Raw genomic sequence first — 16,104 nt, 5'->3', positions numbered from 1 at the left:
AATCCTTTGTCACATATATATTTTGGGAATATTTTTTGCCAGCCTGTGACTTGGCTAATTCATTTTTAATAGGTGTCTCTTGGGGCACCTGGGTGGCTCAGTCGGTTGAGCTTCCGACTTTGGCTCAGGTCATGGATCTCATGGTCTGTGACTTGAGCCCCACCTTGGGCTCTGTGCTGACTGCTCAGAGCTTGGAGCCTGCTTCCGATTCTGTGTCTCCCTCTCTTTCTGACCCTCCCCCGTTCATGCTCTGTCTCTCTCTGTCTCAAAAATAAACATTAAAACAAAATTTTAAATAGGTGTCTCTTGAGCAGAGTATTTTTTCGTTTTAAGAATTTTTTTTGGATGATAATTTATTTTTGACAGAGCAAGAGTGGAGGAGGGGTTGGGGGGGGGGGGTGGGTCACAGAGAATCCGAAGCAGGTTTTTTCACTGTCAACCCAGAGCCTGATGCAGGTCTTGAAACTCAGATCATAACCTGAGCCAAAGGCAACTGAGCCATCAGGTGTGCCTTGAGCAGAGAGTTTTAAATTTTGATTAAATGTAAATTTCATATTTTCCTTTTTAACTGTTCTGTCATCAAGAGGTGACTAGATTTTTCTTCTGTGTTAATAAAGGGAGAAAGCAACTTTAGTATTTGCTTGCAGAGTAGTAGAAATTAGTTTTCTCTTCTGTGTAAAGCAGGGATTATTTTATTGTGGGTGCTGTGGATTCCTCGGATACCCTGGTAAGCCTATGAACCTCTTCTCAGAAGGTTTTAAGCATCTTGATTTTGATATGCCATGGTATCTTTTCTACATGTTACATTATGGTTTTTAGGTCTGTGGGTTTATAGTTTTCATATATACTTAGAAAAATTGTGGGCATTATTTCTTTAAAAATTTTTTTAAAAAAATGTTTATTTATTTTTGAGAGAAAGAGAGAGAGTGCAAGAAGGGGAGGGGCAGAGAGAGAGGGAGACACAGAATCTGAAGCAGGCTCCAGGCTCTCAGCTGTCAGTGTAGAGCCCGATGTGGAGCTCAAACTCAGGAACCGTGAGATCATGACCTGAGCTGAAGTCTGACGCTTAACTGACTGAGCCACCCAGGCGCCCCCATTATTTCTTGAAATATGTTTTTCAGTTCTCCTCTTTCCTCTGGAGACAGTAATTACATGTCTATTAGGCTGCCTGAAGTTCAGCAGAGCTCTCTGATGGTCTGTTCATTTTTGTTCATTTACCTTTTATTTTGATTCATTATTGAGAGTTTCTATTTCTGTTCTAGTTCACTAATCTTGTGTATCTAATCTATTAATCACATCTAACTTATATTTTATCTCAGATACTGCATTTTTCATCTCTAGAAGTTGTTTGGATTGTTAAAACCTTTCATATTTCTCCTTGTTTATGCTTTCTTAAATGTCTTTTTATTTATATAGCCATTTTAATGTCCGTGTTTACTAACACTATGAACTGTATCATACCTAGGTCTTTTTCTAATGACTGACTTTTCCCCCTTCATCTGTGTTGTATTTTCTTACATCTTTGCATGCCTGTTAATTTTTGAATAAAAAACTTAAAAAAAATTTTACTTATTTAATTTGAGAGAGAGAGAGAGCACGTGCGCAAACGAGCATGAGCAAGGGAAGGGCAGAGAGAACGGGAGAGAATCCCAATCTCCATACTCACTCATGAACCGTGAAGTCATGACCTGAGCGGAAATCAAGAGTTGGACACTTAACCGACTGAACCACCCAGGTGCCCCATGTGCCTGATAATTATTAATTGGATGCCAGACATTGTAAATTTTATCTTGTTGGGTGCTGGATATATTTGTATTCTAGCAAAAAGTGAAGTTCCTTGGAAATAATTTAATTCACTTGGCTTGCTTTAAATGTTTTTTGTTTTGTTTTATTTTGTTTTTGGTTTAAATGTTTTTTAGTTGAGATCAGAACCGCCATTAGCTTGGGGCCAGTTTTGTCCCACTACTGCCACAATTTGCCTTTTGAGTTATTTCTTGATGTTTTTTTCTTTCTTTCTTCCTGCTGCGAACACAAACTATTCCCATTTTTGCGTTCAGTCTTGAGGATTATTTTCTTTGTTTTTTTCTTGTGGTTCTTTTCATGGCCTCATTAGTTCTTGCATGAACTGATTAATACTTAGCTGAAGACTGGAGTTGGACCCTCTGCAGGTATGAAGAGCTTGCTTGCTCACTCACTCTCTCTGAACAGGTCTTTCTTGTTTGGTACTCTGCCCTGCAAACTCGAGCCACCTTAAGTCTCCCTGGACTCACTACTCTGTCTTCTCATCCGAGGAGACTACCGAGTTCTTGGATTTCCTCTTTCTTATCCCTGGTTTAGAAACTCTGTCGAGGTGGTATGGTGGCACAAACATACACCTCATTTTTCTTGTTTCCCATGTCTCAGGACTCACTGGCTAAACTGCCTGATACCTAGTTTTGAAAAATACTATTTCCTATGTTTTATCTTTTTTGTTTTTTAATATGTGCTTCTATGTTAATACATTAATGACAATTAGAAGGAAGTCTAATAACTATCATAGTTTCCAAGGAGTAATGTGTGTAAATGGTATTTTGAGATAACTTCACAACTGTTACTTGATATATCTGATTTTTGTAGGGTTTACAATTGATGGCGATGCAGTTGTGATTTGTTACTTGCATTAATAATTAAACTCGCAACTGTGATTTGTTACTTTCATAATTAAGCATGCTATATTTTAAATACTTAATATATTTTTTTCGTTGAAATTCATGAAGTTCCTGAATTCTATCAAAAGGCCCAGATTAAGATGCACTGTTCTGGGGGCAGTCGGTTATGCATCTGGCTATTGATTTTGCCTCAGGTCATGATCTCCCGGTTCGTTAGATTGAGCCCCCTGCATTGGTCTCCACACTGACAGCACGGAGCCTGCTTCTGATTCCCTCTCTCCCTTCCTCTGCCCTTCCCCCACTCACTTTCTCCCTCTTTCTCTCAAAATAAATATGAAAAGAAAAAGATGCACTGTTCTGAAGGAAGAGAGTATTTTAGGAAATTCTAACCAGAGATTAGGGAAATGCCTTTTTCATTTCAGGGCTCTAATTCATTCTTTTTGCAAAACAGCAAAGATTTGAAACTTCAGAACCATCTTTCATCAAAATCCCTCTTAATTTTTAATTAATATTAAGTATAAATTATAGTGGCTATTTTTCAGAGCTCTGTTAGTGATGTTTCTTTTGTTTCACAAGATCAAGCAGTGGATACTTCCTCTGTTTTAATGGTTTAGACAATACAGGTTGGGAGTTGACTCAACCTGGTCATTGCTAACTGGGTTGAGGTGACCTGACTTGTTTTATAACTGAGATGATATTCATTGATGATGACCAATTTGAGATCTTACCAGGGGCAGTTAATAACAGGCTTTATTCCTCAATAGAAACTGATAAAATATTTATGGTTAAACAGCAAGATTATACAAAATATTTTCTGGATTGTACCTTTTATAATTTAAGTAAAATGGCTGTGGTACTGGATTTTAGATTCTTTAGTTACTACTTTAGTAAGTCTTTTCCTTCTCAGATGAATGAAGATAAATGGCCATGTTTCATAACCTGTAAGTATAATATGTTCCAAGAGTCTCCTGTCATAAGGATTAAAAAAGTTATGAAGTTATTCTAGCTAGAAAACTGACTAGAAATTCAGATTCAGTGGATCTATATGAAGATGGTATTTAATGGAGTGGTGTTTTATAGATTTCTCACTGGACAGTAAATATGCTTGAATTATGCCATTAATTTTGTAAAAAGTGATTTTTCCCCCTAATTGCATGATGATATGTGTTTTTTGTTTGTATTGTTAGGGTAACGTTGAGGGACTGGGATGGAGTTTGTCTTGATGAAAGTGGCATAATGGAGTGTTTGGAATTAAAAAAAATTTTTTTTTAATGTTTGTTTATTTTTGAGAGAGAGACAGAATGTGAGTGGGGAAGGGGCAGAGAGAGCAGGAGACACAGAATCCAAAGCAGGCTCCAGGCTCGGATCTGTCCGCACAGAGCCCAATGCAGGCCTTAAACCCACCAACTGTGAGATCATGACCTGAGCCAAAGTCGGATGCTTAACTGACTGAGTCACCCAGGCGACCCTGGAGTGGTTGGGATTTAAATTCTTTGTCAATTTCTAACTACATGAAAGTTCTTTGCTATAATTTTTTCATATGTAGAATAAGAAAGATAATTTATGTTACCCACTAATAATCACCAATGCTATCATTTTTTTTAATATCATAAGAATCATTCTATTATAGGGACACCTGGGTGGCTGAGTTGGTTAACCATCCAACTATTGATCTCAGCTTAGGTCTTGATCTCAGGGTCATGAGTTCAAGATCTGCATGAAGCCTACTTAAAAAAAAAATAAAGAATAATTATAATATTTTGCTCTTAGGGATAATTGTTTTTTTGGGGGGGAGTTTGCATTAATTTTTTTTTTCTTTTAGAGAGCATGAGCGGGGGAGGGGGCAAAGAGGAGGGAGGGAGGGGGCAACGAGGAGGGAGGGAGGGGGCAAAGAGGAGGGGGAAGGGGGCAAAGAAAAGGGAGGGAAGGAGGAAGGGGGGGAGAGAGAGAGAGAAGGAGAAAGAATCCTAAGCAGACTTTATCCTCAGTGCAGAGCCTGATGAGGGGCTTGATCCCATGCCCCAGGGATCATGACCTGAGCTGAAATCAAGAGTTGGGCCCTCAACCAACTGAGCCACTCAGGTGCCCTGGAGTGGGGGATGCATTTTGCCTAGGAGTGCTTGACATTTTTTTTATTGGGTGCATCAGAAAATAAAGAAGTTTTCTTAGATATTTCTGATACTACGTTTCTGAGAAAACTCAGTTTCTTAGCACCTTATTCTTGGAAGGTAGTTGTTAATGGAATGCTAAAGAATGAATTTATTCTTTGTATTTATCAGGTAATTTAAAATTATGTTATAAACTCCCCATATAAGATTAATTGTGGACTCTGTAAGGGGATTAATGTAGTACAACATATAGAAACTTGAAAGTAGTAATGCTAAATTACTGGCTTCAAATAATAATAGCCAGTGTATAATTTGTTCATACTTTATATTTCAAAACAAGGATATGGAAGAAATATTTTTATAGAATTTACATTCCTAATTTCCCTTTTAGTCAAATCCTCTTGATTTATTTAAAATGACTTTATTTTGCTAGGTGTTGAAGATGAAACAAGAATAGATATGCAGTATCCTGCTCAGTACAAAGGCCAAGAGCTGTATTCACAGCAAGAGGATGAGCAGCCACAGGGATGGGTATCTTGGGCCTGGTCATTTGTGCCTGCAATTGTGAGTTATGATGATAATGAGGAAGACTTCCTTGGGAATGATCCTACATCAGCCATGCATCAGCAAAAAGCACAGACTTTGAAGGATCCTATTGTGTCTATAGGATTTTATTGCACAAAGGCAACTGTAACTTTCAAAGTAGGTTTCCTTTTTCTTGCTGTTTGTATTTCTTTCATCTTTAATGCATAAATTTTGATTTCTGGAAAGGATCTAGTTGAAAGTTTGTTTTACACTTAGTAGATGTAAGATCGTCTAGCAATCCTTACTTCATAAAATTATTTCCTCTCTAGAGTTCAGATTAGAAGTTTGGTCTGGATATATAAATTTCAGAAGATTTTGTTAAGACTAGAATCAGTGTAGATATAAAAAAGGAAAGGTTCTAGGGCCAAACTCTGGGGCACTGTGGTGCTAAATATTTGGAAAGAAGAGGCAGAAATAGTGTGGGAAACTGAAAATAAGTTAGGCAGAAAACCAAGAGTGTCTGTCTGGAAGCTGAGTGCCATAAATGTTTCAAAGTTGACAGAGTAGGTCGTTTGTGAGAATGGATCATTTGATTTGGCATTGTGGGAATTGTTGGTGATCTTGAATAGAGCAGTGATTTGACACTGGCAGAATCTTAGTTGGAGCTGGCTGAAAGCAAATGGGAACACTGGTGGGAATGTAAAATGGTATAGTTGCTGTGGAAAATAGTTTGGTGGTTCCTCAAAAAGTTAAACATAGAGTTATATGACTCAGCAATTCCATTCCTAGGTATATACTCAAAACTGTACTCAAACAAATAGACGTACATGAATGTTCATGAAAACATTATTCACAATGGGCAAAAGGTTGAACTAACCTGAGGTCCCTGGCTCGCTTGGTTGGGAGAGCATGCGGCTCTTGAGTTTGGAGTTGTGGGTTTGAGCCCGACATTGGGTATAGAGATTACTTAAAATAAAACAAAAATCCTAGAAAAATAGTTGAAACAACCCAAATGTTTATCAGTGAGTGAAAGAATAATAGCCTTTTCAGAAGATTGTGGATATTCTATTTTGGGAGTATACTAAACTCAGCAAGCGGTAGTTTTTAAAAAAGGCTACTTTAAAAAGGTATCTCCAGCTCTTGGAAATTGCCTGGTATATATTCAACAAGCAAATAAATTTATCCATACTACGTATCTCCTCGTCTGCTTTCCATCTTCCAAAATTTTGGGATTCTTTTTTAGATTATACTTCTTCAGTTTTATTTGTCTTTGTTGGTTTATTGTGGAGGCATTTTTCTGAAGGAGGTAAACACCTGTGTTCAACCTGTGACGTTGTATTCCAGGTAACTTGTTAGATACTGGAAGTGTAGCACAGAAAAAAAAAATCAAGTTTTTGCTTCATGGTGTTTTTAATTTGACTTGTTGTTTAACTACTGAAGTATCTTGCTATACAATTTATAACTACAACAGATGGTAGATAAAAATATTTAATTTTTTTAATTAAAAAAATTTTTTTAATGTTTTTTTTTAAATTTATTTTTGAGAGAGAGAGAGAGAGAAAGTACGAGTGGGGTAAGGGCAGAGAGAGAGGGAGACACAGAATCCGAAGCAGGCTCCAGGCTCTGAGCTGTCCGCACAGAGCCCAACATGGGGCTCAAACTCGTGAACTGAGAGATCATGACCTGAGCCGAAGTCGGACGCTCAACTGACTGAACCACCCAGGTGCCCCTAGATAAAAATATTTTAAAGTAAACAGTCTTTAAAGACTTTTCTAATTAAAAGCATTAAGTGTTTTCTAATATGACAAACCCTGAAAAATGTAGAAAGTGAGTTTTAACAAAATTTGAGCTTAATTGGTTTAAAAGATTTTTTTTTTTTTGGTAATAAAATTTGGGGCAAAAATGGTAAAATAGCTGTGCTATTTTGACATCATTTTTTTCTGAATTCTAGGGAACACATTTTTTTTTATTAATTTCACAATTAAAATTCACTGATACAGCTTTGAAAGGGACTATGCATCAGTCTGTAAAATTAAAGATAAAACAATAAAATCTTTAAAATATATAATAAAGCCACTGTTGCCAGCAATTATTACATATATTGTCAATTTTATTTTTTTACTTTATTAAAATTTTTTTATTATATGATCATCTCTGCTTTTAACAGATGTTTTTGGCAACAACTGTAATTGCATTATTTGTAAGTATAAATATTCAAGCTTAAGTTCTAAAAGATACATAAACATATCTTAGTAACAGCAGCATGAATGAACTATTTAGAGAACTTACATTATACTTATAGTTTTTAGTGGTATAATTGTTTTTTGAGTATAGTTGACACACAATGTTACATTAGTTTGAGGTGTACAATGAAATGATTCCACATCTCTCTACACATCTGTATACATTATGGTATGCTCACCACAAGTCTAGCTACCAAATATCACCATGCAATGCTATTACGGTATCATTGACTATATTCCCTATGGTGTGCCTTTTATATTCCCTTGACTTATTCGTTCCGTAACCAGAACCCTGCATATTTCAATCTCCTTCATCCATTTTGCTCCTCGCCTCCCCCTGCCAAGCCCCTCCCCTCTGACAACTGTCAGTTTGTTATCTATATTTATGGTCTGATTCTTCTTATTGTTTGTTCATTTGTCTTGGTTTAAAATAATTTTTTTAATGTTTATTAAAAAAAATTCTTTTTTTCAACGTTTATTTATTTTTGGGACAGAGAGAGTCAGAGCATGAACGGGCGAGGGGCAGAGAGAGAGGGAGACACAGAATCAGAAACAGGCCCCAGGCTCTGAGCCATCAGTCCAGAGCCCGATGCGGGGCTCGAACCCACGGACTGCGAGATCGTGACCTGGCTGAAGTCGGACGCCCAACCGACTGCGCCACCCAGGCGCCCCAATGTTTATTTATTTTTGAGGGAGATACAGAGCAGCATGAGCAGGGGAGAGGCAGAGAGAGAGAGAGGGAGACACAAGAATCCGAAACAGGCTCTGAACTGTCAGCATACAGTCCGACCTGGGGCTTGAACTCATGAACTGTGAGATCATGACCTGAGCCCAAGTCAGGTGCTTAGCCAACTGAGCCACCCAGGTGCCCCATTTGTTTTCGTTTTTAAATTCCACATATTTGTGAAAGCATATGTATATTGCCAGTTTTAGATGATAAAGTTACTTTTAATCTAAGTTTGTGAAGGAAGTTAGGGATTGCTAGCAAAAGTTCTATCTTTTCTGGTGAGTTTTGTTTACTTTTAAATTTGAAATTATTCTGGTATATTTCTCTTCATTGATAGGAAGAATTGTATTAAACTGAGTCAGAATAGTTTGTATTTATATACAAAACTATAGACTTTTGGGGCAGTACTTGTCATTAGTTAATACATTAAAAATTTTTTTTTAACATTTATGTCTCTAAGGTTTCTCTAAGGGAAGTCCGTTGATATTTAGGAGGAAAACATTAGAGTTCATTGTTCAGCTTGGACTTAAAGAATGTATGGAATTAATTTGTGGTTCATATTTTGGTCAGAAAATAAGGTCGTGTTTCTACATTAGCATTCTGAACAGTTGATACGAATCCAACAAAAATCATGCCAAATTAAATGTAGCGTTTTAAAAATCACGTTGAAAATCGTTCTTGTAATGTTTGAGTCCTTTTAATCAATTAATTGCTTTTTCTCTACAATAATTGTAGACAGCTGAAGGGTGATCAAGTTTAAAATACTTTACTTGAGTATTTCATAGAATTGTACTTTAAAATAACGACATTGTGTATACTAGTTCTAGAAGCATCTAAGAAATAAGGGCTCATATGTAATAAACTCTTTGCTATTAAGAAATGAGAATAAGTAGTTGATTTTAAGTATAAAGAAGTTATCATGCTTAAAATAACTTTTTGGTTTGGTAAGTTCTATTTGACCAAAGTTAAATATTGTTTTTGTAACTTATTTTTTTTAATGTTTGTTTTTGAGAGAGAGAGAGAGCAAGCACGTGCGTGCATGAGCTCGAGCCAGGTAGGGGCAGAGAGAGAGGGAGACACAGAATCTGAAGCAGGCTCCAGGCTGGGCCTGTCAGCACAGAGCCCGTCGCGGGGCTCAAACTCATAAACTGCGAGATGATGACCTGAACTGAAGTTGGGTGCTTAACTGAGGCGTGCCCCCGTTTGAAAAATCCATCCACTGCATAGGAGTTTAAGGAAGGGTCTCATTAGCAAACATGGCAGGATACCTTTAAAAAAATAAAAACTTTAGGGGCACCTGGGTGGCTCAGTCAGTTAAGTGTCCGACTTCAGGTCAGGTCATGATCTCGGTTTGTGAGTTCAAGCCCCGCGTTTGGCTCTGTGCTGACAGCTCAGAGCCTGGCGCCTGCTTCAGATTCTGTGTCTCCCTCTCTCTCTGCCCCTTCCTCGCACATGTTACGTCTCTGTTTCTCAAAAATAAGTATAAACATTAAAAAAAATAAAAAAAAAACCTTTATTTTAGAACAGTTTTATATTTACAGAAAACTTGCAAAATACAGAGAGTTCACATATTACTCAGTTTCCCTATTAACATCTTAGGCTATCATAGTACATTTGTCAAAACTAGGAAGCCAACACTGGGGCATTACTGTTAAATTCCAGACTTTAATCGCATTTTATAAAGTTGTTTTCTGTAACATGATCCAAACCAGGATACTATACTGCATTCAGAAAAGTACCTTTGGAAGATAATTTATCTCGTTTTTGGATACATGCAAGTAATGTGTTGTAAGCTTCAGGGGTGCAAGAGTTGTTGTTTTGGCAGCATCTTGAGTAGTACTTGTTATCCAGCTGTCACCCGTTAAGTGCATCACTGAATGAGTCTGAGACATTCTATGAGACACATACGTTGAAAGTAAACACCCACGAACCTACTTCCCTCACAGAATTAGAATAAGTTTTGTTGAATCTCTTTGTGTCTGTTCATAATTTTCTTTCTGATGGAAACTTTGGGAGAAATTTTGTAAATGATTGAACTAAACCTGGTTGAATGTATATTGAATTGAGGCTAAAATACATAAAATTTTGCGCAGAATGTATGAGTAGTTATATAACTATGGGACTTATACACAACTTTACCTTTTCAAGCAATATTGTTAAAACAAAGAAGTTAAATAAAATAAGATGGCATTAAATTCTCTATGTGAGTTTAGACTCGCATTTTCAACCTTTATACCATGGATAATCTGTCACAGCTGTTTTTGTTGCACCTGTTTTCCTGCTTAATAATTAAATTTCCTGAATCTTAAAATTGGCCCTGTTTCCATCAATTCATCATAATAATGACAGTTTATTGCTTTCCTAATACTAATTTTACTTAATATTCTTACATTGTTTCTTAGCTCACTGAAATGCAAGCTGAGAGTAGTTATTATAGCCCTCAGAAAGTTAAATCTAAAGAAGTATTGTGTTGGGAACAAGAAGGAACTACAGTTGAGGTAATCTTTCAACATTGAACATATATTTTTAAAACTTTTTGAATGGCCTTTAATGTTTAATAAATGCAAGCTTTTATCATAAGTGGTATGTTTAAAGTACATTTATGGTTTTATAATTCTATTTTAGTCATCAGTAGTATTGGTTGAAATATTTAACAAAGATTTTATTGTAATATGGAATGTTAATTTATCCTTTCATTTTCTTCATTTAACTTGTGTGAGCTCATATATACGTGTATATTAATGTTCGTAAGGTGCCAGTCATTGAGGATACAAAGATTTGAGGATACAGAGACAAGTAAGATATTTCTTAATTTAATAGGGTTATGATCTGAGGAGAATAAATTTGCAAAGGCCATAATCCTAAAGAAGTTGTTTCTCCTAATTTAGAAGTTTTACAAGAAAAGCCTATATATAACATTTTTATGAAATTCAAATTCCTGGTTCTAATGTTTCCTTCTCTCTTATAGGCCCTTATGATGGGAGAGCCTTTTTTTGATTGCCAGATTGGTTTTGTTGGTTGCAGAGCCATGTGCCTTAAAGGAATTATGGGTGTTAAAGATTTTGAAGAGAATATGAATAGAAGTGAAACTGTAAGTCAGATTCTCCTTTTCCTCCCTCCTCCTCCTCCTCCTCCTCCTCCTCCTCCTCCTCCGCCTCCTCCTCCTCCTTCTTTTTGGATAGAAGACAGGGATAATGAAGTGCTTATTGAAGTGTTTAACCATACCAAAAAACCTGTTAGACTACATATATCTTTGGCTTAAGAGAGGAACTTTACTGTTTTCCCCTATAAGAAATTATAGAGCTCAAGGGAATTTAGAAAGTTGGTAGCACTTAACACCTGGACAGTAGTTCCAAATACTTTTCAATCCATAAATGTTTCTTCTTTCTTGTTTATGGCAGCCACTTGGAGTTCCTTTTTGGTTTGTTAAAATGTTCTTTGCCAATATAGGCAGTGAAAAATGGAGACAACGTTCCTTTTTATAGGACTTCAAGTTGTAGTGACTACTAAATGGGTATTATAAAACCAAGGTTTTATTTTCTTTAGCAGTTCAATGATTTTTCCTCCTGTTAAGAAATTTTTGTATTTATTTTCAGGAAGCCTGTTTCTTCATTTGTGGTGAAAATTTGAGTATGAAAGGTTTGACATACCTCACAAACTCATTGTTTGATTACCGAAGTCCAGAAAATAATGGTACTCGTGCAGAATTCATCTTGGATGCAGCCCATCATAAGGTTAGAGAATATATAGTTGAGCCAGTTTCTAGGCTCTGTTAGGGCAGATGCTTTGTGTGAATAGTTGGGATTGCCATTTTTCTTCTCAAGTAATTTTTCTAAATGCTGGTTGTTCATTGACACATTTAGAGTATTTTTGTCCAGTTTCTACATCTAGAGAAGTTTAAAGAGTGCCCCAAAATCTCTACTTATATATAGTATGTAGCCAGTTAGTTGGTTTATCCATTCTCTAAAGTTAAGATAGTCATGGAGGAAACTTGTAGCGTTGTCTTCTAATTTTAGTTCCTCTGTGTAGGGGATAAATGGGAAGAGATGAAGAATTTCACGTTTTACTGTGTATGTATCTTAGTGTTATTTGAATTTTTCATATAAAATCCGTGTACTTCTATGGAATAAATTTAAACATTCAAAAAAAGGTTACCAGAAGGTTAATATAATAGAATAAATAAAATATATTTTAACTCTTTTTGCTATGTTTACTTTTATAAAGAATTTAATTTTAATCTGCATACTTACATACATTATACATATTTTAGTATATTTTTAGTATTTAAGTTTCATTTAAGTGTACTGGATTATTTAAGGATTAAATATATTTGAGGGTATATATATTATTAGACAGTTTTGTGATGTTGATAAAGGTCAAGGGTATACTATCCTATTCCATTACAGGTGTTCATTAACCAGACATTGATAAAGTGTTCAAAATGTCTAGTAGAATTATGGATGTCCTTTTGTGTGGTCCGTTGTAGTTAACATTACCTTTCTTAGAAGTGAATCCTTTGGCTAGCCTCTGTTGTTTTGGTAATTCTTTGACTTGATACACATTCTGTGTAAGGATGTGTGTCTGATTCTTGACCTATTAGGTTTTAAACTCAAAAGTCTCTTCTATACAATGTGTGTTCTATTTGCTTTTCTTTGTTGGCAGGAGACATACACTGAGATAGCTGGAATGCAAAGGTTTGGGGCTTTTTACATGGATTACCTGTATACAATGGAGAACATCAGTGGCAAAGGTACTAGTTTCTTTCCTTTACATTTGCTTTTCTTTGAACAAGAGAAACAAAAGACTCTTCAGAATCAGTTGGTCCTTGACTGGTTGTCATCTATTACATCAGATTTACCTTCTGTTACTTTGGGGAATGGTTTAATTTTAATATCATGTTAGAATTTGCTTAGACCCTTATTAGATTTTTAATCCTTTCTTATATATAACCAACTAAATTTATATAACCAACTAGATTTAGTTCTATTATGTACCAAGTACTAAAATTTTGATACATCAAATTTCATATTATATTAAGTTGTCCGAAAGCATAAACATTTCCTTTTAGGGTATTAAATACATTTTGAAGGTTATGTAGATCTTGTTATTTAAAAAACTGTTATTTCAAGCAGAGTAGTGGAAATAAATGCTTCTGGAGACTATGGATACATAGTATTTTATTATATGTTTTATTTTTATTAGCAAGTGATGTTTTTAAAAGTTTAACTGATATTTTATGTGCTTGTCAATATATTGTGCTTATTCTATTTTCATATTGAAAGCTTAGCGAAAATACGTTCATTTTTTTGTTAATTTTTCATATGTTAATAATTGATTTCTGTATGTTAGGTGATGAGTTAGATATGGTGAATGCTAAGAAGACCAAAGCATTTCTCAAGAAACCAATAGGTGGTGTTTATGAACTTAAATGATTATAGTATACAGCACGTTAAGAACAGTAGTATAAATGGAGAGCTAAGAGAGGTCTAGGTCAGAAAGTGACTATTTTTATGTGTGGGGTTAAAGACTTCACAGAGAAGTTGATCTTGAAGGATCTTGAAGTTTTGTTAGATGGAAACATAAGGAAAGAGCAGTAATTTTCTGCTTCCTGTTTTTGTAAGGGATTTCTAAATGTTTTTCTCATCGATAAACCTTGGATTTACTTTTTTCCCTAAACTCTTTCCTGAAGTTATTTTATTCTTTTCAATGGATCCAAGTACCTTCTATATGTTCATGAACATATTTGTAATTTTAGTTTAAACTTCTTTCAGTTTAGAATTAAATATCCAATGCATACATGACATTTTTACTTCTTTATGTGTCTCACAAATACTTCAAAAGTGAATACGTTCAAATGGAATTATTAAAATCCCTATGACCACCTACTGCTTCTCTTTTAGTTTCAATCTTGGAACATTGTTCTATCTTCTGGTACCTCAAGCCAGAAACCTAGGGATCCTCATGACACACTCTTCCTTTCCTAGCATCCAGTTCATCAACACATTTTGTCAACATTCATCTACAAAAATCTATCTTCATTTACTTCTTGTAAACTCCACTGTTACCACTCTCATCCATTACGCTGTTTTCTTTGGATTTTAATCGCTTTTTTACTGGCTTCCTGCTTCTCACTGTTTCAGATTGATTTAATCCTGTGCATAAAACCTTCACTCAACTGCCTTTGCATTGCTTTATTTAAAGATAAATTTATATTGTGTATCTGATTTTGATCTGGGAGGGTAAGATAGCCACTAAGGGAGATAGAAACCAGAAAGGATTTTTGTAGGAAAAAAGGGTTTTTTTCTTTTAATGTTTTATTTATTTTTGAGAGAGCACATGTTGGGAAGGAGCAGAGAGAGGGGGACAGAGGACCTGCAGCAGGCTCTGTGCAGACAAGTGCAAGCCCCACGTGGGGCTTGAACACAGGAACTGTGAGATCATGACCTGAGCCAAAGTCGGATGCCCAATCGACTGAGCCACCAGGTGCTTTGGTAAAGATGTGTTTTGAGTTACCTGTGGACATTGAGGCTAAGACGTTCAATAGCCAATTGTGTATAGGAAAGGGCAACTCAGAAGTCTGTGTTCTAAGAACTTTATAAATTGCTATAGTGTTGGATTTACCAAATGTAAAATGGTAGGTTTCTGCTGGCTTAGAATGGAGTCTTATGCATGTGTTGTGGATTAGGTATCTTGTTAGGTGGAGTATCAAGTAGCTGTCCTTCAAGGAAGGAAACTGAGCACTGAAAATTTTATTTGTACATTTACTGTGGAAACAGTTTATATTTGCTACAGTGCTTATATATGGTCTGTGTGAGAAACTGGTAGTTTTTTAACTGTTAAACTTTTCATATTTTCCATTTCCATGAGTAGTATATACAATGTTATAAATATCTGAGTCCTTAACTTTTTAATTTATTTATTTTTGAGAGAGAGAGAAATCAGGGAAGGGTTAGAGAGGGAGACAGAGAGAGGTTTGCCTGGTTTAGCTCTGGAAGGCAGTGGTTTTTTATGAGAATGGCATGCTATTTATACCTAATTAAAACAAAAATTTTTTTAAATTAAAAAAAAATTTTTTTTAATGTTTATTTTTGAGAGAGACAGAGACAGAATGTGAGTGGGTTAGGGGCAGAGAGAGAGGGAGACACAGAATCCAAAGCAGGCTCCAGGCTCTGAGCTGTCAGCACAGAGCCCAACGCAGGGCTTGAACTCACTAGCTGTGAGATCATGACCTGAGCCGAAGTCAGACGCTCAACCGACTGAGCCACGCAGGCGCCCCGAACAAAAATTTTTTTAATGTTTATTTTTGAGAAAGAGAGAGAGAGAGAGTGCTAATGGAGGAGAGGCAGAGAGAGAGGGAGACAATCTGAAACAGGCTCTGTGCTGATAGCGCAGAGCCCAATGTGGGGCTCAAACTCATGAACCGTGAGATCATGACTTGAGCCAAAATCAAGAGTTGGTCACTTAACTGCCTGAGCCACTCGGGCATCCCTTAGTCCTTAACTTTTTAAAAACAAACTATTAGGTCATAACATACAAACATACATTTATGTACAGAATAGCAAAGAATTATAAAGGAAACCCCTGTGTATTCCCCACACCAAGCCAGGAAGTAGGACAGTGTCCGTATCCAATATGCATTCTGTGTGTTCTTTTTTTTTTTTTTTTTTTTTAAATCACATTCTCCTCCCTGCCTCAGCAGAGGAAACTGCTGTTGTGAGATTTATGGTAATTACTTCTTGTTTTTGGTCTCCTACTACACATCTACTTTCTCAGTTACGCAAACAGGGATGTTTTTTGATAAAATTTCACTGTTAATTTGTGAATGTCGCATGTACTTGAAAAATGTATTCATT

At 35.9% G+C, this 16,104-nt stretch overlaps 1 protein-coding gene across 12 annotated transcripts in view; it reads left to right on the top strand.

The window, feature by feature from the left end:
• Positions 1-16,104, top strand: part of VPS13B (vacuolar protein sorting 13 homolog B) — a 794,855-nt gene that overhangs the window by 89,977 nt on the left and 688,774 nt on the right. For all 12 annotated transcript variants that reach the window (XR_008292721.1, XM_053208413.1, XM_053208414.1 and 9 more), the window contains exons 8-12: positions 5,190-5,458; positions 10,654-10,749; positions 11,220-11,342; positions 11,848-11,985; positions 12,914-13,001. Coding sequence is in view for 11 of the 12 variants with exons in the window: in XM_053208413.1 (XP_053064388.1) it covers positions 5,190-5,458; positions 10,654-10,749; positions 11,220-11,342; positions 11,848-11,985; positions 12,914-13,001 (714 nt within the window). In the remaining variant the exon portion in view is untranslated. The remainder of the gene's footprint in view (positions 1-5,189; positions 5,459-10,653; positions 10,750-11,219; positions 11,343-11,847; positions 11,986-12,913; positions 13,002-16,104) is intronic.

Source organism: Acinonyx jubatus, chromosome F2, assembly GCF_027475565.1.
Source record: "Acinonyx jubatus isolate Ajub_Pintada_27869175 chromosome F2, VMU_Ajub_asm_v1.0, whole genome shotgun sequence".
NCBI lineage: Eukaryota > Metazoa > Chordata > Mammalia > Carnivora > Felidae > Acinonyx > Acinonyx jubatus.
This window is presented reverse-complemented; position numbering and strand designations above follow the sequence as displayed.